Source organism: Danio aesculapii, chromosome 17 (assembly GCF_903798145.1).
Source record: "Danio aesculapii chromosome 17, fDanAes4.1, whole genome shotgun sequence".
NCBI classification, from domain to species: Eukaryota; Metazoa; Chordata; class Actinopteri; order Cypriniformes; family Danionidae; genus Danio; species Danio aesculapii.
This window is the reverse complement of record NC_079451.1, coordinates 15,711,863-15,734,814: the sequence shown is the minus strand read 5'-3', so window position 1 is coordinate 15,734,814 and position 22,952 is coordinate 15,711,863. Positions and strand designations below refer to the sequence as shown.

General features: G+C 35.3%; 2 protein-coding genes across 3 annotated transcripts in view; one reads left to right on the top strand and one right to left on the bottom strand.

Annotated features, from left to right (window-relative positions):
• impg1b (interphotoreceptor matrix proteoglycan 1b) overlaps nucleotides 1-5,563 on the top strand; it is a 52,899-nt gene extending 47,336 nt beyond the window's left edge. Inside the window, exon 18 of the mRNA XM_056477251.1 lies at nucleotides 4,023-5,563. Within this exon, the coding sequence (XP_056333226.1) occupies nucleotides 4,023-4,103 (81 nt within the window). The 3' untranslated portion in view covers nucleotides 4,104-5,563. The remainder of the gene's footprint in view (nucleotides 1-4,022) is intronic.
• A 1,335-nt stretch (nucleotides 5,564-6,898) lies between these two features.
• myo6b (myosin VIb) overlaps nucleotides 6,899-22,952 on the bottom strand; it is a 149,522-nt gene continuing 133,468 nt past the window's right edge. For both annotated transcript variants that reach the window (XM_056476720.1, XM_056476719.1), the window contains 2 exons: nucleotides 12,666-12,884; nucleotides 6,899-9,734 (listed from right to left, as the gene is read on the bottom strand). In XM_056476720.1, coding sequence (XP_056332695.1) covers nucleotides 9,535-9,734; nucleotides 12,666-12,884 — 419 coding nt within the window. In that variant the 3' untranslated portion in view covers nucleotides 6,899-9,534. The remainder of the gene's footprint in view (nucleotides 9,735-12,665; nucleotides 12,885-22,952) is intronic.

The following is a 22,952-nucleotide window of genomic DNA, read 5'->3' as shown; positions in this document are numbered from 1 at the left end:
CAGTAGTAGCCCATATAATATACATACATTTATAGGTAATATACAGTTGAAGTCAGAATTATTAGCCCCCCTTTGAATTATTTTTTCTTTTTAACATATTTCCCAAATGATGTTTAACAGAGCAAGGAAATTTTTACAGTATGTCTGATAATATTTTTTCTTCTAAAGAAAGTCTTATTTGTTTCATTTCAGCTAGAATAAAAGCAGTTTTTTATTTTTTAAACACCATTTTAAGGTCAAAATTATTAGCCCCTTTAAGCTATATATTTTTTGATAGTCTACAGAACAAACCATCATTATACAATAACTTGCTTAATTACCCTAACCTGCCTAGTTAACCTAATTAACCTAGTTAAGCCTTTAAATGTCACTTTAAGCTGTATAGAAGTGTCTTGAAAAATATCTAGTCAAATATTATTTACTGTCATCATGACAAAGATAAAATAAATCAGTTATTAGAAATGAGTTATTAAAACTATCGTGTTTAGAAATGTGTTGAAAAAATCTTCTCTCCGTTAAACAGAAATTGGGGAACAAAATAAACAGAGGGGCTAATAATTAAGGGAGGGGGGGGGGTGGCTAATAATTCTGACTTCAATTGTATATAACATATGTAACATATTATTCTGAACCTCCAGTTTCATTCTGTGACACCAAGCAACTTCCCTGCGTAAAGGATCGCGGGTGCCTGAAGTGTCCATCAGCTGAACCCTTCAAAATCCTTCATTCCAAATGGAAAATGTCCAATTGCCAGTTTTGAACACTTGGGTTTGGAACAACACTTCAATATGACAGCCATGATTGTTTTCACTCCAAAGTGCCCTTCTAAGAGCAATATATATCCCAGTTGGAATGCACCGTAAATCAAAAAGTTGGGTAAACAGAGGTCGGGGCCAGCTTCAAATGGGCAGGTCAACTTCAAATGGGTGGGACTAGAGCTCCAAGTGGCCTCTCCAAACCTCTTGGAGCTTTTGATTGATTTATCTAATGTTTTGTACAGAACACAGTGTCCAAGCTTGAGTCTTATTAATGTCTACGCCAACCCAACACTAAACCTTCCTCTTACAGTAATAAAAAATAATAATAGTAATTGTTGTACAGCTCCACAAATATGACACTATATTGAGGTGCTTGTTATCAGTAGCCACAGCTGTAACCCTTCTAGAAATATGATGTCATTCATTTCAAATTAATTTTGTTATATATATATATATATATATATATATATATATATATATACCCTTTTCACATTTCTGGGTTTCTCTGAAGGTGTCTAAGCTGGGCAGTGGTGTAAAGTAACAAATTACAAATGCTCAAATTACTGTAACTGAGTAGTTTTTCTCAGGAATTGTAATTTACTAAGTAGTGTTTACTCTTACTTTCCCTATTGGTACTTTTACTCCACTATTTTCCTTTAAAATGCAGTCACTACTGTTTTTCTTGTCTATGGGAATCGGCTAAAGTAGAAAACTGTTGTCTTGTAAATCAGATCATACTGAACAACATTAAGGTATGGGTGCTTTATAAAGGCAGAAAACCTTTTGGAAGCATTAAAATGTCCAAAAAGATCCCAGAAGTCTTTACATGCAATGACCTAGAGACTTTTTATGGCATAGGTCTTAAACTCAATTCCTGGAGGGCCACAGCTCTGCACAGTTTTGCTAAAACCCTCTCAAACACAGCTGATCGAAATGATCGAGGTGTTCAAAAGAGTCACAAACACCATCGATAGTTTGATAAGCTGTGTTTGATCAGGGTTGGAGCAAAAATGTGCAGAGCTGTGGCCCTCCAGGAATTGAGTTTGAGATCTATGGTTTATAGACTGCATATCACTGGTGAGAAAATGAAGGAATTTGACTGTAAGATGACTGAAATCATTAATGGCCTTAAACAATAATTAAATGGAACAAATTAAGAATGAAAAAAAGGGTCGAACACAGAATAGATGGAAGAACCAAACTATGAAGGAAGGAAGGAAGGACAGAACAAACGAAGGACTCAAATAAGGACTAAACAAACTAAGATAAAGAACGAAGGAAGGAAGGATGGAAGGAACAAAGGAAGGACAGATGGATAAAAAAGAAGGAATGAATGAACAAAAGAATGAACAAATGAATGAATGAATGAGCGAATAAATGAAAGTAGGATAGAATAAACAATGGAAGAAAGGAACGAATGAAGGAACGAACATAGGAAAATCACTAAATGCACTATAGAATGTTACGTTTACACATCCCTGCACAAACTACATGTAAACACTTCAACTTTTCACAGTGTAATACTCACTACTTGAGTACTTTTAAAAGGGCTACTCTTTACTCATATTTGAGTAATATTTATAACAGATACTTTTACTCCACTTGCTCTACATTTTTTGGTCAAGTGATGGTACTTTTACATGATTTTTCAGTACTGTTTCCACCACTGTAGCTGGGTAAACTTAGAGCGCAGTGAATGGGAGAATAAAACAAATCATTTGTTTAAAATCCTATTTGCTGACATAATGAAAGAAAAACTCTGTGATGGTGTTATCAAGACTTTCAGAAAAAGGAAAAAAATAGTGTGAGACTGATGACGGCAGCCAGAGGAAAAAATAGCGTCTAATTTACTCTCAGCCCCATAGACGCTGCATTACAAACACCTCACATAAGCAGTAATTAATTTTTTGTAATTTGACGCAAAGATGATATAAGACATTGATAAACTGATATAAAAGTTTATATGTCACTTTTAAGAAAATCTAAATATTTAAAACTTTCAAGAACTTAAGATTATGATGACATTTAAATGCGTCATAACAGTCTTGTGAAAAGGGCTCAAGACCTGGAAAAGGACGTAAGAGTTTAAACTCTATTGCATCCATAGCAATTTCTGCATTTTTTTGTATTTAGTTAAGTAATTAAATTACTTATTGAGGAACTAATTTGCATTTCAGACAATGTAATAAGAAAAGGAAATAATGGAAATTGTAATAATGTAATTAGTAAATAAAATATTTTTGAAATAATTACCCCAACACTGATCGCAAATACAAATGATGTAGCAATTATAAAAACACACGGTTGTCCTAATGAATGTGTACACTGCATGTAGCCTACTATATAGTGCACACTGAAAAAGTAGTAATATGTTAATCCAAGCATAATTATAGATGACAATACCTTTATATATTGGTATATAATAAAGATAATGTGGGCGGCATGATGGCTCAGTGGTTAGAACTGTTGCCTCACAGCAAGAAGGTCGCTGGTTTGAGTTGGCTTTTCTGTGTGAGTTTGCATGTTCTCTCTGTGTCTGCGTGTGTCTCCTCCGTGTGCTCCAGTTTCCCCAACAGTCCAAAGACATGCGCTATAAAGATATGGCTACTGAGAACGCGCATTTCTTCATGCGCATTACTGCAATTTGTCACGCACAGTACTACGACTGCAAAGGCCGCCTTTTCATAAAAAAAAAAAAACATTTCTGTGCAGGATCTGAGCTGTATTGGTTTAGGCTACCGGCGAGCAAGCGTACGACCATGGAGCAGAATGCTTAGTGAAGCGCCTCAACGCTCAGCTCCGCTCACATGCTCTGGCGGCTACAGTATATCAGTATGTTCACTATGTTACATAACTGCCCCCAGCTGGCCATGTATTTCTTGTGTTAGACCATGTTGTGCTCTGCCACAGTTTACTGCAGTTGCGTGCCACACCACTTTAGATCACTTGCACATTCTCAGTAGCCAAATCTGTAAGTGAATTGAATGAACTAAATTGGCATATTGTACGAGAGCATGTGTGAAAGTGAGAGTGTATGGGGGTTTCCCAGTACTGGGTTGTGGCTGGAAGGGCATCCGCTGCGTAAAACACATGCCGGAATAATTGGTGGTTCATTCCACTGTGGCGACCCCTAATAAACAAGGGACTGAGCTGAAGGAAAACAAATGAATGAAAGTTAATGTGTTGCATTACGATTATACATTACACAACTCCTGATGATTTCTTACGTGACCGTGTTGTTCTTCCTCACTTCTTGTTTTACAGATGCGGCGGACATCCAGCAGGAGTTCTTGCTGTTTTTTGAGGAGTCCTGATAGTGAAGGCTTTGAAGTGACTGTTTTATGATGTCCAGACACTTTTATTTTTCAGCTAAGCTTGGCACCAAAGCTCTTCAGTGCATCTCTAGCAACTCAACTCCGCTGTTTTCTCATAGACATCTGTTGAGTTTATGATGCAACCGCCCAACTCAAGGATCTGCCATATTCTCGGACAACTGAAGGAATACCTCCAGGAATGAGGACTTGTGTTTAGATCAGTTCTGAACTTATTTTTAATCGAACCTGCAAAACAAAAAAATCTATTGTATATGAGATATGCAATGTTTTTGCTGCTTTGAACCCTGGTCAAAGGTTTGTTTCCTTCCTCACAATGAGGTATTTATTTACAAGTAGATACACTGGGTTGTATCTCGCTATTCTAGTTTATCCTGAGCATCCCGAACTAAGAAACTGAATGTAAACTGTTTCTTTAAACAATTAGTTCAACCAAAAGTGAAAATTCTGTTCTGAATTACTCGACCTCATGTCGTTTTAATCCTCTGAGACCTTCGTTCATCTTCAGAACACAAAGATATTTTAGATGAAATCCTGGAGCTCTCTTATCCTCCATAGCCAGAAACAGTCCTGAGATGTTAGAAAACCAAACAAACACATTGTCAAAAAATTCCATGTGACTTCAGTGATTGAATTGTAATCATACAAAGCTCCAACAAAAACAAAACTGTCAAATCAACTTTGTTCACCCATGTCTCCCACATCAGATTATGGTGCATGTTTACTATGGGCAATACAGAGTTTACTTATTGTGCTACTGACTCTAATCACAATTTATAATATTGCCATACCTGTTAACCCTCCTGTTTTTCCTGGGATTCTCATGTATTTTACAGCTCTATCCCGCTGTCATCCCGTAAAGAAATTTTCCCATATTTCTCTCGTATTATTAATCTTTCTATGAAGGGTGGTAATAAACATTAAAGAGCTGATCCTCCCTATACGTAACCCATACTGCCGAACCACCAGGGGATACCCCTTGCTCTTAAATGTGAATCTGTTCTGTGCTTTTTTTTATTTAGGCATGAAAACACTTTAAATAAATATAAAAACGGCAGGATTTCCTTCATTTCCATTACAGGAGTCATTGCCTCCCCTATGCAATCCTCAAAAAAGTCTGTTCATGTAGCGCTCCATAGTGATAAGTAGATGCTGTTTCTCAAACGGATTCTGTATACGCTATTTAAACTGGAGCGAAGGTGGACATTCAGGGTTTTGGGTGCATGTTTGATCGGACATATACACATAATAACATCTAAACATGTCGATCTTGGTGAGTTTTCTTTTAATACAACAAACTTTGTCTTAAATGAGTTTAAAAAGTTTAGAAAGCAATCGAATGCTTCCATTATGGATCTGTGCATTTTTAAAGAGACACCTCTGTTATTTAATGTAATCAAACTCAAAATCGAAATGAGAGATTCATTCGCTGCTCTTTAATTAGAATGTTTAGGTTATCCAGTGAAAAAAGGTTGATGGGATTTGATAGCTTGATTCAATTTCTTTATAATAGCTATTAATGTTAATAGACTAAACTGTTTGCTAATTTATATGCAGCTTTTTCTAATGTACACTATTTATTCTATGCTTTGTAAATAATACTAATACTACTACTAATAATAATAATAATAATAATAATAATAATAATAATAATAATAATAATAATAATAATAATAATAATAATGTGATAATAATATATGATTTCAGTTGAACTACTGAAGTCACATTGAAGGTTTTATAATGTTTTTGTTTCCTTTTCTGGACTTTGAACATCTCTGGAGTACTCAGGGTTCATACATATTTTATTACTACTAAAATTCCATAATTTTCCAAGATTTTCAAGTTAAATTTAATGACCTAATGTTTCATATAATGTCTACATATACATAAAAACAATACAGAAAAATATACAGAAAAAGCAATGCACACTCTAATTTATAAACACACAACAATTATTCATTCATTTAGTATTTTAGTCATTCATTCTTTAGGCTTAGTCCCTTATTTATTAGGGTTTGCTACAACGGAATGAACCACTGACTACTTAGTTTAAATTTATATTTATATCTATGTAAAATTTACTTAGATAATGCTTACACAGCACTAATAATGTGAGACCATGGGGTTGGCCAAGGACAGAGAAGACAACTAGCCTATATTTAAATAAACTGATATTTGTTAAACAAATTTCCACGACTTTTACAAAACTTTGAGAGTTTTACTGTTTTTCCAAAACTTTTCCCGGCCTGAAAACTGTCGTGTCAAAATTACATGACCTTTCCAGGTTTTCCATGACTGTATGAACCCTGACTACTGCTGTCAATGGAGGGGCAGAGAGCTCAAGTATTTCATCTAAAATACACTGTAAAAATGCTGGGTTCCACACAATTCATTCAGATTGTCCCAACAAAAATCGATTAAGTTAACTTAACAAATTTAAGTGGATTGAACATGAAATAATTAAGTTGTCACCACTAAAACCTTAAGAATTATGTTAAGCTCATTTTACACAAGTAGTTTTAACAAGCAGTAAAAAGACAAACAAAATTCTCAGGGATGAGGGTGAGTATTTTATAACATAATTAACATTTTTGGGTGAACTAACTCTTGAACTCTTGGGGGAAAAGACAAAATGTGGGGATAATTTCATTGTTTTTACATTAAAAAGTAAAACTATTGTAGTATATTTCAGCTACAGATGACGTGTATCTTGACCCTTATTTTAATTGAAATTTAAATGTGCACAAATGAACCATTGGTGTCTCTTTCTTTAAAGTTTTCTACTCAAAGATCTAAACACAACACACATTTCATATGGAACGTGTTTATTTTGGTCTAGTAAAGTAATCAGAGCAACAGTTGCCAGTCAAAAATGAGACAATCAATCATATTAAACCCAGACACATCAAAAATAAGCTGACAGACAGGAAACAAGTGATTACCAATTATAATATTAATAAACCGATCGTTTGAGATGACGCCGTTTCAGTTGGAAAAGCATTAGCATTTGAATAAACAAAGTCTGGATAATGACAGCAAATTGATCAAACGCAGCAATTTTGGTCTGTGCCAAGTTTCAAAGCACTTCGAATGTCATCACCGTTTCCATTACTTCTGTTCTTCAGGCAGTTATTATGACCAAATGAGATAAGAAGCGAATAACGAGACACTCCAGCATACGAGCTCGTTTTAAATGAAATATTTCCTTGACTCGGTACATAAATAAAAGTACAAATGACAGAAATCTACCACACACGCTGACAGAATTCACAGCAAATCATTAACAAAGGTGCCATTATCACTTCACTGAACAGAAATGAATATGCCCTTTAGCGTATCACCATGATTTAAGTACAAAATTGCTGAGCGAAACCACGCACGGCAGCAGTGACTCTCCTTTTTATGAACCGAAGCTGCTTTTAAACGCATCTATAAAAGTCATTATCAAATATATGTAAAGGCATTTTCAGATGGTGCATTTCTCGGAAACTGTTCTGCTGGTCACATTTGCAGAGGTGAGAGAAAATATTCAAAACTAATGTATTTCGGTGCATATTCCTCATTAGCCTTTAACGTTGTTATTTGATTCAATTAGGGATACTTTGACTAGCTATTCTGTGTTTTAACATATTAAGTATTTCTTTACACTAAAGTAATATAGTAACATATTACTATATAGTAATATTAGGTAATATAATAGAATTTAATTTTAAAAGGTAAAATGTCTTGCTGCACCAACAATAATGCGAAAAAAGGCCGGGCTGCGATTGGTTAAACAATAAAAACAAATGGCCACACCCCCAAATACGTCATTGGTTGAACTGATGATGTCAGGGCTGATCAGGATTCTCAAATAAATTAATATTTAGTATTTTTTTAGGAAAATATTATAATTTTTAGCATATTTTAAAGAGCCCCTATAATGGATTTTGAAAACTACCTTCCATGCAGTGTATAAAACAGCTCTAAGTGAATGAAAACATCCAGCTGAGGTTTAAATCTGAAAGTACACCTTGTTTAAAATTCTTTTTTTTTTTTTAATAAACGATTCAAACGTTGTTTAAATGATTCGACTACTGCCACGACGTCGAAGTCGTTTAAATGATTCGTCAATCGTCAAATTTTTTTGTCTGCTCATATCGACACAAACTAAATATGAAGTTCTGGATCTGGTAAAACGTGAACGCTCCTTTCACTTCAAACGCTAGCAGAGTGCGGGTGAGTGTGGGAATGATCATGACTGAAGATGAGTGAACATTAATGAGTGAACGTTCTGGTGATTAATGCAATAATCTACCTTGCAATGGGGGATTCGGAGGCCGTTTGTTAAAGGAAGGATCAGAAAAGACTTGATGTATGGGACTTTGACAGGAACTTTATCTGTACACAGTTTATGGATCAGTTTCTTCCTCCATTTTACAAGTGTAAGTAAGTGTGATTAAAATGGTTGCCCTATGTTTTCTCTAGCTTGCAAAATATGTATTTAATTGTATTTAGTTACTTGTAATCGCTCCACGCGACTCGTACTGTATCTGGTTAACTCTTTATATTCATATATCGCTTGCCGCTTTTTTTACAGCTTTAAATGCATTTGTGAGATTTGTTGTTGCTATGGCCACCGTCAGCTGTTCCTACATACGTGGACAGTCAAGTTTTAAAATAGTTCAGCTTTTGCCACTGCGCGGATTAATACTTGTTGTTATTACTTATGGTTAAGAATAGAGCAAAATGCTGGTGTTTACTGCACTGCTTTAATGCACTTCTGCACACGTATACTCTGCACTCTGACTACTTCAACAATGTTGATAAGCCGTGGTGGGCGTTTCTTTCTGTCTCTCACTGAATACAGTCGAGCAATCGCAACAGACTAGGACTAATCAGCCCAGATTAGCATCGTGATAAGGAGGGGTTTGGGAACAAATGTATCTCTAAAAACATCATATGGGAGTCATTGAGGTTATTAGGTGAAAATAAATGCATATTATAAGACAACGAAATAGTTTTTTGACCTTGAATGCATATCAGCCTGATGTTGGAGACCCCAAAACCAAAATATGACCTTTTTAAATGCATAATAGGGGCTCTTTAACATGCCACAAATGACACGTCAACTGTAACAATAAAGAAGGGACAAGTAAAGATATTTTCAGAAATGTCTGTCACTACACAACGAAATGTCCTTTATAAGTCCTTTATATGAGGGGTGACATTTGAATAACATCCCTATCAAGCGAGATGTGAATTATTTTGAAAATCGTAAGGCATCTCTGAGCAAGAAGGCTCAGATTCGTTTGAAAACTGGTTTCTAAGGTCACAGCAAAATAAGGAACAAACTACAAACAAAAAAAAGTCAATTAGACTTCCACTAGAGTTGCCCTTTTTTCTAGCAGCACAACCTTTAATCTAAATGTGCATAGATAAAGTGAACAAATAATGTGTGATGTTCACTTGAGGAGATTCTGAAGCATGGCGGTGGCGTAGGTGGGACGGGCCTGCTTGCTTTCAATAGCGTTCTTCAAGTATTGGATTCCACCGCAGCGCTCCCAGATCTCCTCAAACTGCCGGGGCAGGATCTCGGCTCCACGTTTTCGTGTGAGGCCGGTCTCCTCAAGACTCAACTCGCACATCTCCATGTCGTCCTTACCTGGGAATGGTTACAGAAGGCGTCACATTATGTCTGTGTACAAATTTCACATCCGAAGATAAGCACTGAAATGTCTTTTAAAGGTGCTGTATGTACTTTTTGATTCTACTAAAGCATAAAATATCATGTTTGTAGATATTTAAGAAACATGCTAAGTGAACATTCTTGTTTATCTGAAAAACAATGCTGAAGTCAGATATTCTGCTTTGAAAATGTGCGTTATGCGCTGGAACTTTAACCTGCCCAATGCCAGTTTAGCCAATTATATTTCAGCATCCTGGGTTGCCTTGGTGGAAAACAGCGTGTTTGATTCATTCAGTCAGCAAGGCTCTCAAAACATGCGTCTAAGACCAAAATGCGACCTCCGGTGCACAGTAACAGCCTCCGAAATGAGACGCAGATTCAGAGTTCCACATGAGGGGGTTATTAATTATTAATATTATGAACGTAAACATTAGGTAAGCATTTACACAGCACTAATAATGTGAGACCATGTAACATTGTAACCCCATGTCCTAACAACACGCTAGATGATGAGATACGCAGTGATAAGCAGTTTGGCTGTTTCCACCAGACGAAACACGACAGAAATTTAAATACAGCCATTCAGAACAACAGAATAGTGCACTTACTGCACTCCAATAAAAAAGGTAAGGTTTATAATCTAATGATACATATTAAACCTCTTTAACATTATTAAATGTATATGCTGAATCACTGATATGCATTGGCTAGTCACAGTTCTAACGTTCAATTCCAAATGGTTTCTTTTATTTTCAAGATCTGAGGTAAACTATCTGCTGCTGCTTTCAGTAGTATGGCAATAAATACCATGTAAAACAGCATTCAAACATGAGGTGTACCTGAGACGATCATTGTCAGATTATTCTGTTGTGCAGCTGCAAGAAACAGAAGCTGTTTTTAAAATATACAGGTCAGGTAGGGGTGTAACGATACACCAAAGGCACGATTCGGTTTGGTTTACGGTTTTGGAGCCACGGTTCTGTTCAGTTCGGTTTCTGTTTGCTGTGGGGTTAGGGTTGATGTCGTCTTAACAGCAATGCTAAGGAACAATAGATTCACTTAATAACAAAAACAACTAAAATTTTGTTTGTTCTTTATTAACTTTGCCATCACATTTTTAGTACAGTCAGGATACCTGAGTAAACAACTAAAATTAAATAAATACCTCCAATATAGACTAGTCAGAAAAAACTTTTCTCTGTAGTGCAGCCATCTTAACTAAGTAAACTAAAATTAAATAAATAACTGCAGTGTAGACTAGTGAAAGATAAACAGGCTTGTCCTCTCTAAGGACATTTGGAATATTCAATTATGTTTTAAGTTCTTCTTCAAAAACACCATAATGTCCACATTCTCAGGTGAGAGGCTTGATCTCTGTGCAGACACAGACATAGTGATGCTCATTTTTGATTATGTAACTTTTCATTTAGATAGGTTCCGTTTAAATTAATGAAAAAATATACATATAATGTGTTTGTAAAGTGTTTTACATGACAAATTCAGCAGTAAAATACATTGCAGTTTTTTCTGAAACTAATGTTACGGTTGTAGTCGTATAAAGGTTGTATTTTTGCCTGTTCTCTCTCTCTTTCTCTCTCTCGCTCTCTCCATGCCTGTCATTTCTGTAGGTCCGCCTTCATGACAGCTGATTAGTCAGGAGACCGTTCTATCAACATTGGGTGACGTGTCGTGGGGATATAAAAATTATGTCAGAAAAAGCGGTGGAGAGCGCTTTTTCCTTTGATCTAGTTTTTCGTGTATTTTGCTGGCATGATTATGATTTTCGTGTTTTTTGCTTAACTTTCGTTTGGGGATTATTTTGCATTACTTTTGCCCACTTTGAGAAATCTTGTGATTTTGTAAATTTTTATTTCGATTAATTTGTTTTTCACTTTTTCGCTCAGCTCTTTCCCGTCATATTGAGCTATACCTCCTCAAGTTCACTCTTTCGTCAGAGTAAGGTGGATAGGGAAGATGTCGTACGACTTCCATTTTGCAAACACGTAGAAAATGTATTGTTAAAGACATCAGGTAAGAGGTGAACGTCATCTTTATATTTATTTTATTCTACTGTTCAGCATAGAAGAATACAGCGCACGGCACTGAAGACTTTTTTTTCCTTTTCATCAGTTTCTTAGAATAGTTTTATTATATTTCTTTCTTTTGTTTGGCTTCACTATTGTCCCCTTACTCGAGTTGAACTAATTTTTGTTTGATACTTTGTTTGAATTTGCTACATTATTATATTCTTTTTATTATTGTAAATAATCTCTCTTTTTGTATATATTTGGGCATTATTCTGGTTTCACTTTTGTACATTAAATCACTTTTGTGTCAGTTCTGTTGTCAGTTTGCTTACACCCTCACATTGTGAAATTACCACACATTTTAAATGTTATTCCTTATAAGTAAGTTTCGTGAAACAGTTACGACAGATAGTGTGTGCTTTGTCTACAACACGAATTCCTCTCCTGTACTCCACTGGAAAACTTTAGGATATAATATTTAGAACAAAAGTTCATCATTACTAATACAATTTAATCAAATGTGATAAGGTAAAGATGTGTTTAAATTGGTTCAATTAGTTAGAAACAAGTGACATCAACCTCCATAATGGGCAGCAGGGGGCATGAGAGTACGGCGGTGCGCCACAAGAGTTTCCCGATATGTATCGTGGTTGGTGAATCGCAATATTTCGGTTCGGTTTTTTATATCGTTACACCCCTAATTTCAGGTGTTGGTTAGAACAAATATTCCTTTCAATATGGAAAAGATTCCTTATCGCATGCTGTTGCTTTTACATACTGCACCTTTAAGAGTTTCAGCTATTTGATCAATTCCTATTTGACGTATTTATTGTTTATAGCTTGGGGAAAATGATTGATTTATCTTTTAAGCATTTGGTACCTGCAACCAAGAGGATCGGCTGCTTGTCTGGATGAAGCTCCATCTGCCTGGCGATCCAAGGTCCATCAAAGTGAGCATACCACCAGCCTTTCTTCTTGTTCTGAGGGTCTTTGTACTGGTCTGCAGGCCGGATGAAGGGAATGCGGAAGTAACGCTGCTGTCGGTTCATTGCAATCTCTTGTTGCCGGGCTGGGACGGGAGGAGCAGGGTTTTGCTGGGCTGAAATACAAATATATAAAATAAAAAATTATGAAGAAATTTTGTCAGATTATTTGTCAGTTCAAAACCTGCAGCTGAGATTCTAGGGTAATCTGATTGTGATGAAGAAGTCATTTATAACATGTTGTTTCAAAATGTGTTGTTCTAGGTCAGGGGAGCCCAAACTCAGTCCTAGAGGGCCACTGTCTTGCAGATTTTAGCTCCAACTTGCCTCAACACACCTGCAAGGATGTTTCTAGAAAGCTAGCCCAGGTGTGTCTGATTGGGGTTTGAACTAAACTTTGCAGGACACCGGCCTTCCAGGACCGAGTTTAAGCACCTAACTTTGCTCTAGATGTTTCATATAGCGAATCAGAGCATGAGGACCAAAACTGGAGTGATGAAACTAAGCAAATGATGCAAGTCAAGAGGTAAAACAAAGTAGGTGGCTGGTTTTTATATGCAATAGTATATAAAATAGTATGCAAACACTGCTTTGTTTACGATTGTGTAGCACTAGTTCTGTTCCCTTTTTGGAATAACAACACAGACTACTGCCACCTACAGTTGTGGAAAGATACATTCTCTCACACAGACACTGAACACACATACTTCTTGTAGTCAGCTGTGGTCTGTTTGGTGTGTTCACCAACAGCAAGGTGACAACACAGTCAGTGTTTGTCACAGCTGTTCTTTGATGCCGACTTAGTGTGTCCTGGACTCCCAGCATATGATTGACAACATATGATTGACAATTCTTTTGATTACATATGACCTTATGTGAAGTTCTGCAATAACATGCTTTGACAAGTGCTGTGGCTGTATCACAACATAGCCTTCCCCAGATACAATCCCAATAGAAAATAACAAGGCACTGATGAAAACATTGCCTAATTCAAAATGTCACCACTTTGTAGTCTCCCCTGAGTTCGCACTTCTTTGACATTATGCTGTTTCGACTGTCGGGGAGAAGTCTACTCTCAGTCCGATCTCAGTCCCTGCAGATTTGTTGCTTTGAGGGCACATAGCGGTTACATGTGCACTCTTCTGAGAGCTACAATAAAGACTGGGACACCCTATGGTCTCATTGACTTAACAAACCTGTGGATGGGGTGACTGCAAGTCTAAAAGATCACAATTGATGTGTTCCATTTGGGGTTGGACAGATGTCAAAGTACAAAAGAAGCCAAAATTGTACAAAACCACGAACACATGAATATATGAAGAGTTCAGATGCAAAAACCTCTAAATGCCATCTGAAATGTTCTCCTAAAATTAGCGTTTTTTTCAGCCTCCTATGTTTATGTTCAGTTATTTCACTTTAAAGGCAATGAAAAGAACTTATAAAATACTATAAAAGTAAAATGATTAAACCTACACACAAGAGTCTAAAAATGCTCATTTTAAAAGAAAATCTCAAATGGCATTTAGAGGCTTTTGCATCTAAACTCTTCATATATCTATAATATATTTAGCACATATACTGAAGACAAAGTGCTTTTTTACTCTTTAGTAGTCAAAACCACAATCATTTAGTCATATGCTTGTTTGAGCTCTGCAGTTTAGATTGACACATGGACAGACACCTGTGTTGATAGAAATTGATACAATGGCTTTATGCAAGTGGCTTTACATTATAAAAAAATTACAAATTAGATCAAGCTTAGCTTTGAATTAGATCTTGATATTCATCCACAAAGTTGCTCTAGGACTGCACAATATATTGTTTCAGTATCGAAATCTCAATGTGCACATCGGCAATAGTCACATTGCAAAAATATGCAATGTTGAGTCGGAATTATAGTTGACCAGGATTTATAGAATTGTATTTTATTGCTGTATTTATATGATTTATGTAAAAGCAATGTTTTTCATACTTGTTTCTAGTCCAAATATCTACATTTCCAAGCGAAAGCAAGATTATTTCGGTAACCCCACTGGCTGATATGTTTGCTTGTTTTAAGAAAAAACTCTTAACTTTCACTTATTTCTTCGGACGGTGAAAACCAAACAATATTTTTACCTGCTCTAAGAATGTTTTAATATTTGGAAAAGAAACAAGACACAAAAAAGTAAGAAATTAATTTTTTTGCATTGTGATTATTTAATTCCTCTATCTGAATACCGTTTATACTGCCAGTTAAATATGACCCAATTCCGATTTTTTGCTCATATGTGATACAGATCAGATCTGTTCTATGACCGTGTAAACACGATTAAAACGCAAGCATTCGGATATTCAGATCGGTTTTAGGCCTCCTTCATATGTAGAAATAAATTAGATATAAATCGCATATGTGACAATGCGACTAACATGTAAACAGGCAGATCGGATTTATTGAGGCTTTCCGTTTTGTACATCATTAAACTTGTGACAATGTGGTACTTCTCTGTGGTTTAATGACGTAGAAGGAAGAGCATGTGTGGAGATGCTGACACCGTAAACAGGGGAAACATGCAGGAGGAAAGTGGTCAGTCGATAAAATTTGCTCACACCAGACCGGAGATCTCCCTCGTACCCACAAATTTCTCTGAATGGTGGAGGACACCATATATAAACCATAGGCGCAAACTGCGATGACGACCCTTTCCCTCCTCCTCCACCTCAAAATAATTTTAAAGTTGGGCAAACTACGCATATTTCGCAGGTCTAAAAGCAAGACAATTTCATGGCTAGTGTGGCGCGGATGCTAGAACCCACCTTTACGCATGCATGACAAAAAAAAATGTATGACAAATGAACAAATGAATCAGATATGGGTCACAATTAAAAGAACGTGTAAACGGACAGGCAAAAAAATCAGATATAGGCAACAAATCGGAGTTGGACATCAAGACCTGACAGTGTAAACGGGGCCTTGAACTGCCCAGAAAACCGTCAAATAGTGCTATTCCTACTATCTTGTAAAATCAGATTCATACTGCAATATTTAATTGCAGAAAAACAACATATCGCAATATCAGATTTTTCCAATATCGCGCATCCCTACTCTGGAGTGTGAAGATAGCTAATGTTTTTATTTGTGAATGCAAAAAAAAACAACAACAAAAAAATACAATAAGATTTATATTAAGTAAGAGTTTGACATGACTGTTTTATTATCTTTGCCAGTACTGGGTTGCAGCTGGAAGTTTATCTGTTGTGTAAAACATGTGCTGGATAAGTTGGTGGTTCATCCTGCTGTGGCAACTTCTGATGAATAAAGGGACTAAACTGAAGGAAAATGAATGAATGAATGAATGAATGTTTGATTACCATGACACTTATAAAGGAGATGTTAGGCAAAATGATAAATTAGTTAGTCATTGTTTCATAGTTACCATATTAGCCAGCACTCACTTTTGGGGACTAACAGTAAGCTACAATTTAATAAATAAATAAATAAATAAATAAATAAAAATAGGTATCATTGGAAAGATGACACTTTCATGTTCAAATTTCATGCTTATATATATATATATATATATATATATATATATATATATATATATATATATATATATATATATATATATACATACACATCGTTATATATACATCGTTATATATATATATATATATATATATATATATATATATATATATATATATATATATATATATATATATATATATATATATATATATATATATATATAGTTAAATATAGAGTTATATATTATGAAGTAATGAGATTTTTTTGTGTGTGTGTGTGTTCAATATTTATTTTTCCATATACAAACACTGGAAAACATTACTGTAATGTCATAAAATATGTACATTAATATAAAGGCATAAAACATACCTTGAAAGCCAAGTGTTTCGTGAGTTTATTATTTAAATTTGATGAAGATAGCATGCAAAATAAGATTTCTGTAAAAAAGTTTTCTAAGGCTATATCGGTGTCTTTCTAAATGGTGAAATAAAATACAATAACAAATGTTGTATAAAAATTGTAATTGCATAATAGCAATACGTTTGTAGTAGTAATAATAATTTAAAAATCCCATTTTCAAAATCTGAAGTAATAACCTTGTTTTATTTAGTAGCTAGAATATGTATTTTAATTGCCAGCAACATTAGACTATACACAATAATTTCTAGATTAATTGATTATCCAAATAACAGTTTGTTGCAACTCTTTCTGCACAGTATGGATTTTTTTTAGTCCTGCTCCCACAAGACTGTGTTACTCCTGCTCACTCCAGCAAAAAAATATAATTTGTCCCGCACATAACTTTTAACCGTTGTCCCGCTCCAATCCACAAAAGCCTGCAATGTAGAGCTCTACATGGATTTTCAGTCCCTCTCCCATAAGATTCTGTTTCGCTCTAGTGCCACAGTCTACATTGTTTCTTCTTTTTTTCCAATTCCCCCACACACAACGTTTCTGACCTCACCTTGTTGAATTTGTCGCAGCAGGCAGAAGGAAGGTGCTTTCCTAGCTGCCGGGTAAAATCGAAAAACACTGAGACTATCCAACCTGTAAATAATTTTTGTTGTTGTATAAATGAATAACACAAATAACATTCTGTGCCTTAAAAGCATAATATGCATTTGGAGTTTTCCTGCTTATTCTGCATGAAGCCCTTAGGTCATTTTCTTTGCCCTGCTTCATAAGTGCACATAATATCTTATTTTTCTGTTAGTTTTCTGTCAACAAAGGTTCTGCATTTTTAGAACGCCAGCAGCATGGCAATGTACTAAACATTTTTAAATACTCTGAAAGTTAAAGAAGTGTTAGTTTGTTAGTTATCCTTTACTCATTTCCCAAAGGTAATTGAGTTGCAGCATATCACACATAAAACAATAAAAACACATTATTCAATACAAATCTACTCTGAATTTAAAAATGCTAAAGCTGTGCTCATAGCTGAGCATTACTGCAAGAGCACTAGAGTTTTCAGCTGCACAAAAACACTCCAGTATACTAAGAGTTCAGTAATAAGAGTTCTTTACATGTAAATGGCCATACAGTGGGCCTCAAACAGCCTTGTTTCCTAGTCCTCACGTAAATTCTGTTAGTTTACAACCCTGGTGAAAAACAGGCCCTATCAGAACAAAATACAGACCATAATGTTGCAAGCCAAGTTATCAGAAGTTTGGCAGCCAAAACACAGACTGTGTACTATACTATAGGCTAAAGCCAGACACACCACATTTCAACAGATTGTTCACTATTTACTTTACTTTATTTTCTATATTGCTGAAAATTGTCTCTAGTTCACAATGCATCACCACATACAAATAAACAACACAGACAGTTCTTAAATGTACAATCTTAAATGTCAATCATGATGACATGCCTTGTTTTTATCGTATTAAATTACTGGCTAAAAACCAGGCCCAAACGGAATCTGCGCACACAGAAATGCGCAGATTTTGAGCCCACCATTCAGTCTATTTATTTACTTATGTATAAATGTGTGTAAATTTATATTTGTGCAATTATTTTATTCATTTAAATTAATTTCACTTATATTGTTATGATATAATAATAGTAATATTAAAATGTTCATATGATTTATGTACAACATAGTTTGTCATGCAAAGACTTGATTTGATTACCAAATAAGTGGATTTGCATTGTAAACATTAAATAAAAGTTAAAAAGGTAATATTTTTTATTTCATATATTAAGTTTTTGGTTATGATACTCCTAAAATCATTCTGCATAAATAAGCAGATTTTTTAAAATTCTCCTCAGAAATAGCAAAAAATGTCAGCAGATTCTGTCTGGCCCTACTAAAAACATACTCTTTACAAAAATCTGAACCCATATCAGCTTGATAACCAGTGCCTCAATTGATCAAAACCATTTTTGGGAAATTTTATTGCAAGTGTAATTAAGTTTTTTTTTTTATTTGAACTCAAGTCTCGTTTGTTAATATGGAGGAGGCGGGGCTTTATGAATTGTTCTTAAGCCAGCCCCCAGGGAGCGACCTAACAGCCGGGGGCGTCACTCAAACGGAGGCGTGTTGGCACACTTAATTTCCCAACACCTAATTGGTAAATTTTGCTAAGAAACAAGGAGTTCATGTGGAATCCAACAGCCATCTGTTGAAATGTGCGTCAGGACATAAAATGCAGGATATACGGATTATAAATTTATTCGGTGCAACTCCGAAGAGAATTAAGGTATGTTTAATTGTAACATTTGTTAGTTTAACATGTACATTGTGAAATTTGCAGCTTATGTTTGTAGTAAGGCAAGAAACACAAGTAGACTGCTGAATATGACTGCTGAAAGTGTTTAATGCACGTTTATGCATTATGTCATATCACTCAGTTCTTACTGGGATTTTTATGGATTTTCCTCAGTTTAAAATACTTGACATTGCACTTCTTTTGTCAAGCTGCTTTAAAAAAAACGCTTAAACACTAATGTTTTTAAACACATGGTTGCTTCATTGTTTTCCCTGCAGCATTTGATATCGTCTGTAGTCAATATGAACAGTCATTCAGTGCATTAACAGCTAACTGCTATTGAGCACTCTATGTACAAAGTAAATAGAAGTATGAGAGATTAGCATTTTTTTGTAAGGTGCTTTTATTACCTATTTGTAAATTAACAATTATAGAATAAAATTGGTTTTGTTTTATTATAAATATTTGCCTATATGACACACTTCTCACTTAAAGCTTTTTATCTTTTACCATTTTTTTCGTGAAAATTGATTTTTGTTTTTCAAACTCAATTCGGTATTGATAGACAATTGATATACCATAATAGTGATATTAAACATGTTTTAAAGCTGTGGTTGCATATTTTTCGGCTGCCTGACATTAAAAAACTATAAAAATAAGCAAGTATCATCCAAAAGCAGCAATCAGCTAGTTAAAATAAACGTATAATATCTTGTGCACTTCCATGAGTCCTCAAGCATTTCAATAGTCCTGCAGCTCATACCACAAATGTTTCTCTTCTCTTTTTTTTTTCACATTCCCGTCTTTGTTTTTATATTTTCTGCACATTATTTGAAGGCTTCTTCAGCAGATCACTATTCTTCACAAAAAGAAATAAAAGCACAATGTCTTATTTTAATGCCCTGTCTATTTACCTTTAGTAGGCTGTGCTTGTTCTTTTGTGCATACAGGTCACTCCAGGACCGTGATCAGAGACCAGAATCTATTATTGCCCACATTTAAAACAACACAACTACACAACTACAGAGCTTTCTGGAGCTTAACGGTGTTCATGAATTTTTTCAATCAGGTTTTAAGGCATATCATAGTACTGAGTTTGCACTGCTAAGCGTGATGAATGGCATTTTGTTATTTAGGAAGTCGGGGCACTCTGTGATCCTTATGCTTCTTGACCTTACTTCAGCTTTTGACACTAGACCATGAGATCCCTATTTCCCATCTTGAGAAATTGGTGTGCATTCAGGGCTCTGCTCTTAAATGGTTTAAATCTTATTTGTCAAACAGAAGTTTTTGTGTTAATGTTGGTCAGACATTTCATCCTCCAGACCCCTGACATGTAGAGTTCTGCAAGGGTCTATCCTTGGGCCTATTTTATTTTCTTTATATATTTTAACTTATGGATCTTTTTTCGTAAATATAGGGTGGCTTTTCATTTTTATGCTGACGACACTCAGATTTATGTACCTCTTAAAAATAATAATAAAAATGGCCTTGACCCCTTTATGAGATGTCTAATCAAGGTTAATTAGATGTCTAGCCAGGGTTACCTGGGTGTTGTCAATTTTTTTAAATTTCAATGAGAAGCCCCTTCGGAATTACCAGGTTTTGGTGAGCTATCAACTTTTCAAAAACCTGTTGTTAGAAACCTAGGGTTTCAGTTTGACAGTGATCTAAAATTTAACAAACAAGTAAATTCAGTTGTTAAACCATTTTTTTCCATTTACAACTTATGGCAAAAGTGAAGTAATTTCTTTTAATGACCTTGAGAAGGTGCATGCTTTTATTTTGGAAAGGCTTGACTATTGCAACTCTTTATATGTGGGTATTAGTCAAAATGCCCTGAATAGAATGCAATTAGTCCAAAATGTGGCTGCGAGACTTCTGACAGGGACTGTCAGAGCAAGTATGAGCACATATCCCCAGTTCTTTCCTCTCTGGGCTGGCTGCCTGTTAGGTCACGGATTGATTTTAAATGATAATTGTTTGGTTTTTAAATCCTTAAATTTGGCACACCTTACTTTATCAGATCTCCTACATGTATATAATCCTGGTAGGTCACTAAGGTCTTCTGATCAGTTTATTCTTTCTGTACCAATGTCCCGGTGTAAGTGAAGTGGGGATCGGGCTTTTGCGGTTATCGCCCCAAAACTCTGGAACAAGCTTCCACCTCACATTAGACACACTCCAACTTTATTTGTTTTTAAAAACAAAGTATACATAGGAATCAGAGTGTGAAATTCAGTAGCTTTTAAGACCTTTTTTAAGACTCTTTCCATACATTTTAAGACCTTATATCCACTTTAGATTTCCACCTGAAACACTGGCGAGATTTTAACTTATAGTATATTTACTAAATATTAATGTAAGAAATTAATCCAAAACTAAAACATTATTCATATACTGAATAAAAATCTATTAAATCTAGCTAATTCAGCAGGTTGGTGCCTAAAGATCAGCAGAAATAATGGTGTTGCCTTGATTACTGCAGTAAACAAAGCATCAGGATGTCAAATCTAGCAGGATTTTACTGATTTCATAAACTACACAGCATCCTGATATTGGCAGATTTAATCCAGGTAAACTTTAGCATACAACCATACATTGCACAATAAAAAATTTATATAAAATTTAATACCTTGCAAAATAGCATTTTTAAATACTTTTTAAGGGCCTTGAATTTCTCTACATTGATTAATCAACTTTTTAAGACCCAGCGGACACCCTTTAAAAAGCTTCTGAAACTGCATCTTTGTTCTTTAGCATTTAAGCCTTTTTAATGTTGAGGGGTTTGCATTATGTTTTAATTGTTATGTATGTGATGTAGGACTTTTTTAAATTAGTATTAATTGTGTTCAGCACTTTGGGCAATGTTGTGTTGTAAAAAATGTGCTATATAAATAAACTAACTAACAAACTAACTAATAACCTAAAGCAACGTGAACAGCTGTTTAAAAAAATCTGATTTGAGTAATAAATTAGAATTGCAGTCTTTAACCATAGCCCAACTTAATTCATTACTCCTTTTATATCTACTAGTAGACAACTTTACATTGCAAGCTCTTCTTTGAAGACCATGCTACATGTAAATTTCCTGGGTTTCATATTTCAGCATTAGAGTTGTTCCTTTTCAGGTTTCCTTACAATTTAAGATGAGGCTCTTTTCACATTCCTCAACGCGCAGTATGATTCATACCCATATATCACAAATAGTAACAGTATGAATTACACAGCAAAGTAGGGGCGTTCAAATCTTAATCTTTATATCAAAGCACCTTTTTTTATACTTTCAGCTCCAAATACATTTCAAACCAGCCTTAAATGACATCATAAATGGAAGTGTGCGTTTTAAATCCCTCATCCCTGAAGATCAAACAGATTCGGAGGATGGCATAATGTCAAGAAAGTTCTCGCAGAAGTTCTCTGCACTTCAATATTGACTTTGCAAAGCCAGAAGCTTGATTTCATCTCTCAGAGTGAGACGGCATAAGCCTCGCGCACCTGATACAAGCACTCCACTGTTTGAAGGTAAGGCACATCTGAGGAATCCACAACAAGGGAGCCCAAGAGTTTGAAGAAAACCTGCAGGTCATGCAACTCCAAATCTCCTGTTTGTTCTGCACGAGCAAACACTTTAAAAAAGCGCTAGTCTTCTAACAAGCAAACAGGGTGACGTGCCTTTCAAGCAGGCAAATAAGCGAGAGGTTTGATTTCCTTGAAACGGCAGCAAGTGCCTTTAGATGTGCTTATAGCGCTCTGCATTATGTGCATCACAATCCCAATGCTAATCACAAAACATGCCGCGAGGCTCTCGAGAAAAATAACAAACAGAGAAGTGCGTATTCAACCTTGAGGAACCACACTCAGAGGAGTAGCTTTCCAGAATAGATATTACGCTGAATCACCTTTTACCATTACACATGAAATCATCAGCTACACATGGAGCAGTTTGTATTCTGTTGTGT